Source organism: Pseudopipra pipra, chromosome 16 (genome assembly GCF_036250125.1).
Source record: "Pseudopipra pipra isolate bDixPip1 chromosome 16, bDixPip1.hap1, whole genome shotgun sequence".
NCBI lineage: Eukaryota > Metazoa > Chordata > Aves > Passeriformes > Pipridae > Pseudopipra > Pseudopipra pipra.
In genome coordinates this window covers 94,317-101,459 of record NC_087564.1, presented here as the reverse complement: position 1 = coordinate 101,459, position 7,143 = coordinate 94,317, and the positions used below count along the sequence as shown (strand labels likewise).

Genomic DNA, 7,143 nt, shown 5'->3' with positions numbered 1-7,143 from the left:
GGGACTTAAATCGGCCACTTGCGTCTTTTCTCTGAACATTTTAATGAGAAAGCTTTCCCGGAGGGAGATGATTTTAATGCGGAGGAAGAACAAAATGCACATAGTTAAAACAACATGAGTTTCTCCCCTGAGCCTTGACTCCATCTTGAACTGCTCCCCTTGTGCACAGGACCCAGTTCAGTGGGGCCATGGAGCAGTGGAATTCTGCTGGATGAGAGCCCAGACAGGAGCTGGAGCTTTAATACTTGGAATCCAGGCGGTTTGAGGATCAGGGTGAGCCTGGGTCAATTTCTTTCCTCACATTCAGCATCCGGTGGGGAGATGGCTCAAGAGAACTGTTGGTGCATGGAATGGGAAGGAACGACAAGGGCAGAAGCAGTGTTTAGCAGTTTCTGGCTTGCCTTTCCAGCATCCCCTCTCACCCAGTGGGAAAGAGTGGCCTGAAGTTGGTGACAGAGCTGAGCTGGCAAATGGAGTTTGGCCGCTAAGAAATATGAAGGGGCTTGGAGGAACCAGAAGGCACTGCCACGGAAGCTGGGTCCATCTCATGCCTATTAATCTCCTTGTGCATCTGGGACACTTCAGTGGAAGCTGCCCCAAATCCAGGCACAATGTGGGCAACATGCACCACATGTACCTTATTGTGGTGCTTTTTTCTCAAAAGACAGCTGAAAACCTTCTTGAAGCCCTTGCGGAAGTGCTTGGAGACTAGGGCATAGACGATGGGGTTGAGGCAGGAGTTGGCATAGGCCATGCAGTGGGAGAGCAGGCGGAAGGCGTAGGTGGCCTGGTTGAAGGGGAAGTCTCCATAGAGGTATCGGAGGATGACTACATGGTAGGGCAGCCAGCACAGGCAGAAAAGGATGGTTACAACGATGACCATCTTGGTTACCTTCCACTTGGCCTTCCTGGACTCTGATATGTCCTCCAGAGGGTCCACTGCTGTCCACAGGTACTTGATGGTTCTGGTGTAGGAGAGGCTGATGACGAGCACTGGGATGATGTAGCCGAAGGCAAACGTGCTGGTGTCCATGACCTTGCGTCTCCACTCCTCCCACCCAGGCATGCAAATGTAGCTGGACTCCCACTCAATCAGGACGTAGTAGCTTAGGTAGGGCCCAGCAAAGACCACAGAGAGGCCCCAGATCACAGCCATGGCTGCCACTGCACTGTGGGGGGTCCGCAGCTCCCGGGAGCGCAGCGGATAACGGATAGCCAGGTATCTGGGCAGGAGAGAAAAGCAACCAGCACTGAGGTTTCAGCCAAGCTCTGCCTGGTCACATAAATTCCTGAGACAAGAGAGTGACCCTATATATGTTATCTTACACCCTCTTTGGCATACAGTCCTGGGTAAAGCAGCTTTTCTCTTTCTAGCAAGGATGCATCTCTTTCTGGCCACAGTTGGCTCCCTGCTCCAGGTATGGTAGGGTGGGTTATGTCCCTGAGCTTGGGCACAGAGATGTTTCTGTGGAGAAAAGGCAGATATCCACTGCTCAGCAGAATCTATCGAGCAGAAGGAGGTCTGAACTGAAGATTTAAGACCCGGGGTAACTTCACTGGGTGATGGGCTGAAGTTTCCTTCTGCCTGCAGGGCTGTGGACCTCTCATTGCAGAGGGCTGTCTGGCCCTGTCTCTTCTTGGAACCTTGGAAGCAAGCACAGGGAGCAAGGTGGGCTGGGATGTGTTCCCTAGTGCAGTCAGGGCTGGAGCTTATCCCAGTGGGGACCTTTTCTTCAACCTGGCCCAGAAGCGTGGGCCTAGTCAGAAGGGTAGCTGGCACAGTTGCCTTACAGAGCCCTTAGGAACAATGTAGGTGACACCAGTCAGGGACCAGCATGTCCTAGGTGACCTCCAAGAAGGGACTGGGCTTGTGGTGCGGGTGCCTTTCTGGGCAGAATGCAGAAGGACTGGGGGCAGGGTGGGGACAGGAATTGCTTGGTGACAAGTTTTTTTGCTGAGTTGGCAGTCCCTGAGAAATGAGAGGTGTTTACTGCAGGACTGGGGTCTCTCCTGCCTATTTATGTGGCTCCTGCTGTGCTGCCCTGTTGACCTTGCTACTGCACAGGATGCTTTTCTGAAACGGTGGCTCAGGGACAGCTGTAACCCTGTAAGTAGCATCTTTAATGCAGAGCTAGTGACTCTCTGTGGGAGTCTGGGGCACAGCGGGGAGCCGAACTTGGGTCTCAAGTGCTCTAACCGTGGGGAGATCTTTCCTACAGAAAGATCTGCACTTGAGAGATCTGGAAATGCTTCTTGCAAGTCATTAGGGCAAAGGAGACACATACTGGTCCCCAAACTACCTTTGGCATGCATTGATACCACTGGGGCTTGAATCGTCTACCTAGTGGTGGTGAACTATGCTTTTCCCATGCCCTCTGCCCACTCGGACTGCTTTCCTTCCCCAGCCCAAGGGCACTTGTAGATTATTACCTGTCCACAGAGACAGCAGCCAGAGTAAAGCTGCTAGCATACATGGTGAGGTAGATGAAGAAATGGACAGCCTTGCAGATGAAGGAGCCAAAGATCCATCCCTCAAGGGAGTAGATGGTGGCCTGGAAGGGCACGCAGAAGACGATGAAGAAGAAGTCGGCCAGGCAGAGGTTGAGGATGAAGAGGTTGGTAGTGTTGTGGCCCCTCTGCCCATTGCGCAGCAGCACAGCCAACACCAGGCTGTTGCCCACTGTGCCCAGGAGGAAGATGAGGGAGAAGACCACAGGGACAATAACCCTGGCAGGGCTGAACTGGTAATTGTCAGAGGAGTTCCAGTACCCAGCCAAGTTCACGAAGTCCTCGTGCTCTGTCATTCTGTGTTGTTGTGAGACGCAGGAGCCTGGCATAAGACAGGGAAAGATGTGAGAGACTGGAGAAACATTGCCTAGCCTGTAAGTTTGGCTGGTGGGCCCACTGGATCACTGGAGATGCAGAGCCCTGTTCCCAGCTTTGTGACCCACATCATTTATTGCAGATTCCTCTGGACACTGCTGCCTGAAGGACAGGTAGGCTTGGTTGGGGGCAAGAGATGTCCTGCTTCCCCGTTCTGTCCTTGAAGTGAAGCCACAGCCCATGTTCAGATGCTGCCTTGGACTGATGATGCTGGCGGTGAGGTTTAGGGGAGAGAAGAGGATGACATCTGTCCCCAGCTTTCTCCTCTGTGGGAGAATGGAGCCAGGATTTCTGCCTCCCAGCTGGTCCAGCTGACAGCAGGAGGGGTGTGATGTTCTTTCCACCAGTGGGGCTCCAGCTCCAAACCCGTGGTCTGGACAAGCCAAGATGTTGCTCCCCCACTACTGACATGCAGATTTTTATCCCTCTCCTGCTCTCAGCTCTTTTGGTACCTGCTCTTAGAATAAACTTCACATACTAGGCATGGAGCTGGAAATGCTTTTGGCAGTGACAGCTACTTTGCAGCTCCTATGTTGTGCCCAGGTGGGGACTTTATGAAGACAGCTCTAATGGGACCCCTCCTTCTTTGGTTTGAGTGACCCAGATACATATTTCTTTTCTGTCTTTCACAGGGCAGCTCTCCCAAGTGCTTGGGCTTTTCATATCATTTCCCTGCCCCCAAAATAAGCATTTGGGCTGCAAGCAGAAGGCAAAGTTGTGTCTGGAAGACCCAGATTTTCTGTCACAGGTATAGAAATCTGTCTGCATATTTCTGAGTTTTGAAGCTGAGCAAATATTCCATACACAGCTTCTCTTGAATAAAACATGGCCTGGGTTCTCCCCCCTGTGCAGTGTTTGTAGGGATGTGCTGTGGTTAGCAGAGTATGGCCCAAGGCCACCATGAGTGTGGAGATTGCAGAGACTGTTCAAGAACCAAGCCTGTAGCTTGCGCGCTCTTTCAGGCTTGGGAATTAGTGAATGCTCCCCAGGGAGCACCAGCAGTGCCAGTGCCTGAAGCAGTAACACTGTAAGGAGACCATTCCCACAGGATGATGTCCATGATGTCCATGAATGCACAAGCCAAAGCATCATAAAGCCTCAGAGGCTTTTTACTGCTGTCTGGAGGCTGGTTCTACTCCCTGGGACCCAAAAGGTCACTGCCCCTCATTTGTGACTATTGGATTGCTCTGATTGCCCCGACCCATCCTGAAACAGAGGGGGTTTCACAGGGATGACCTCAAGTTATGCTGAATGCAAATATGCCTTGTGGCAGATGCAGCACACAAATTTTATGTCTGGCTTAGACTCTACTGTTTCATAGTAATCTAGAGCTCCATGAATGGCAGAGGGATGAGCTTTCCTCTGGAAAACTGGGATGGCCAGTACTGAAGTGCATACTACTTATTTTTCTAGATCTTCCTCAGGGTATGGACAAAACAAATTCCAATGGCAGTGTCAGGTACTCACCTAAGAGAAGAGTACCCCTCACAGTATGGATGTGTGGGAAGCAGGAGAGCTTACACAGGGCCTGGAATGACCAGGAAAGATAGATGTATGGGAGCCTGCCAGAGGGTCTGGTGCAAGACACTGGTTCAGGACCTTGGTCTCCTATGCTGCTTAACTTCTCTGGGACCAGGGAGCTTCCCTGTGTGCAGGGAAGAGCAATTCAGAGTGCCACTGAATTGCTTATTCTTTCATCTAGTTGATTGCACTGGCTTAGGCTGTGCTTGGGATGATGTGCCATGCAAGGCTGTGGCACTGAGATCCTTTTTCCATGAGGCTGTGAAAGGTATTAGCAAAGCTGGAGAAGAGCTGGCAGCTAGAAACAAGCATTGTCCTATTATCTACCCAGACAGTGTCTGTGTTGCCTGGTAGAGTCTCTGGCTGCTTCACTCTGCATTCCCCTCCATCCTTCTCATTCCCAAGCTCACCCTCTTTCTTTGCTCTGTCTCTTGCAAGGCAGATGAACTGCTAGTCAGCCCTTCTCAAAGAGGGGGCTTTCTCTCTAAAGAGAACAAAATGACAGGGAAATACTGGCACCCTCACTTGCAAATTAAGGAAGGCAACAACTGCAAGGAAGACACCCCTCCCTGGTGCAACCTGCAGTGCCATCACTTTGAAGTAATAGCACATCACACAGCCTGGTTGCAGTCCAAATTTGATACTCCTTGATGTTTAAGTGAGCAGTTCATCCTTTACTTGGAAAAACTGTTTATGTCTGTCAGGGAGCCATTTCTGTTGTCATTCACTCCTCAGCTCTAAGCTTATTTCTTTGAGCCTGTAGGAATGGGAGTTCAGGAAGATTTGTGAATTCTTTTGGGGGACAATCAGTGGCCAGGAGTAAAGTGCCAGCTGGGATGTGGTGGCAGGATGGTAGTTGTACCATTGCCACAGCATTGAGGTTCTCCCTGGTTGCTTGTGGCTCATGACCCAGAGGGTAAGGGTCGTGAAGGCAAAACAGTGTTTCAGTCTCCTTTTACGGATAGGACCTTAGACACAGCGAGCATGAAGAGACGGCTTTGCAACCAGCTGGATCAGGGAACAAATCTCTGCTGGGTTAGCTCTGATTCACCCCTCTGTGCACAGTCCTGCCTGCAGACAGGACAGTGATAGAACAGACATGGAGCGAGAGCAAGGTCTCTGAAGTGACATACATGAACTGTGACACTGGTGCTGGGGCACTGAGATGCTAAGAGAGTCATTCAGAGCATTTCTGGCAGAGTGGGATGTCTCCAGGTCCCTATTTAGGATCTTCTTGGGAAACTGCCACTCATCCCCATGGCTCTGTTGTCCCTTGGAAGCATTTTGCAACCTTCTCATACCTTTTTGTGAACAGGTGTATGTCAATTCTCCAGAGTTTCACTTGGTAATGAATAGCCTTGAGGAGCAGCGAGAGGGACAACTGCTCTGAGAGGAAGGATGATGCAGAGCATGGGCAGCCAGGTTGCTCTCCCACATCTGCTGCTCAGGGCTAGCAGGGGCAAAGGTGATATGATGGAGAAAGTAATATTCCCAGGGATGAGAACCCAATCAGTGGCAAAGTTGGGACTCAAGAGACCTGATTTTTCTAACGAGGATTTGGTAGGGAATTGTTTGGGAGAATGGTTCCCAATACCAGCTGGTGGGGTTAACAAAAAGTCCAACACAGAGCCCTGATGAAGGTAGGCAGCATGTCATGCCAGGGAAGCTGTGAGCCAGCACAACCAACTCCTGCGGCCAGGGAAGGTCAAGAAAGGCAGGAGGAGGCAGTGTAAGGGGACAGATAGCAGCGTCGGGAGGGACAACAGAGACCCTGTTGATGTGGACAGATAGGAGCAAGGAAAAGGACGGGGAGCAGGCAGCCTGCACTCTGCTGCAGTGGGAACTCCCCGGGCTGGCTCTGCTGCTGTCCTGGCTGAGGGTGCCTCCGCTCCCCCTTCGTGCAGCACAGCTGCCTCATTCACTCTTCAGGGCCACAGGGTAGAGCCTCCGAGCTGCTCTGGGAGCCCACACTGCCCGCCAGCACCTTCCAGGCAGACCACCCGGGCAGTGGCGGGCGGCCCGAGCACTGTTTTGTCCCGCGGCGGGCATGGATATTTGTGCCCCGGGGGGCTGCCCTGGCCCCGGAGTCGCTCCCCGCGCCGCCCGTCCCGTCCCGTCCCGCCCCGCCCCGCCCCGCCCCGCCAGAGATAGCCTTGTGCGGGGTCCCCAGCTCAGCCTTGTGCGGGGTCCCCAGCGCCCCGCTCCGCTCCCGGACGGACGCCGCTCCCCCCGCGCCGGCGGGACCCCACCTGGGCCGAGGGCAGCTCTCCCTGCTGCTGCCGGTCCCGCCTCTGCCCCTGCTGCCAGTGCCGCTGCCGGTGCCCGGTGCCAGTGCCGCTCGGGCAGAGCCTGGTGCCAGCGGCGGCTCCGCCCTGGCCCCGCGCCCCCGCTTCCGCACTCGCTTTCACACTCACACGCACACGCACTCCAACACCTGCACCCCGCAACACCCGCCTCCCGCACTCAGATCGCGCCCAGAATACGCCAGTGCCCCCGAGCTCACACTCAGAGCATCCACCGGCACGCACAACCTCTGCAGCACCGACACCGAGCACAGCCTTGCGCGCACACACTCCTCCCGACACACCTGCACACCCGCACGCACATCCTTCAGCACTAGCCACCGCTTCCCTGTCCCTGGCACTCGGGAATGCTCTAGAGGTTCCTGGGGACCTGAGAGGCAGCTGGAGTCCCAGAGCAGCCGGGTATCTCTAAGGGAACCCAGAGAGGCACCAGCTC

At 53.7% G+C, this 7,143-nt stretch overlaps 1 protein-coding gene across 2 annotated transcripts; it reads right to left on the bottom strand.

Moving 5' to 3' along the window:
• Positions 1 to 23: 23 nt before the first annotated feature.
• Positions 24 to 6,793, bottom strand: LOC135422854 (galanin receptor 2b-like). 2 transcript variants are annotated; one of them, XM_064672353.1, is made up of 3 exons: positions 6,654 to 6,793; positions 2,431 to 2,830; positions 24 to 1,223 (listed from the first exon to the last, which is right to left on the bottom strand). In XM_064672353.1, the coding sequence occupies exons 2-3, from the start codon at positions 2,802 to 2,804 to the stop codon at positions 485 to 487; spliced, it is 1,113 nt and encodes a 370-aa protein (XP_064528423.1). In that variant the 5' UTR covers positions 2,805 to 2,830; positions 6,654 to 6,793; the 3' UTR covers positions 24 to 484. The 2 variants fall into 2 exon arrangements, with proteins under 2 accessions (XP_064528423.1, XP_064528422.1); XM_064672352.1 differs by lacking the exon at positions 6,654 to 6,793 and having other exon boundaries at positions 2,431 to 6,425.
• Between the last annotated feature and the right edge of the window lie 350 nt (positions 6,794 to 7,143).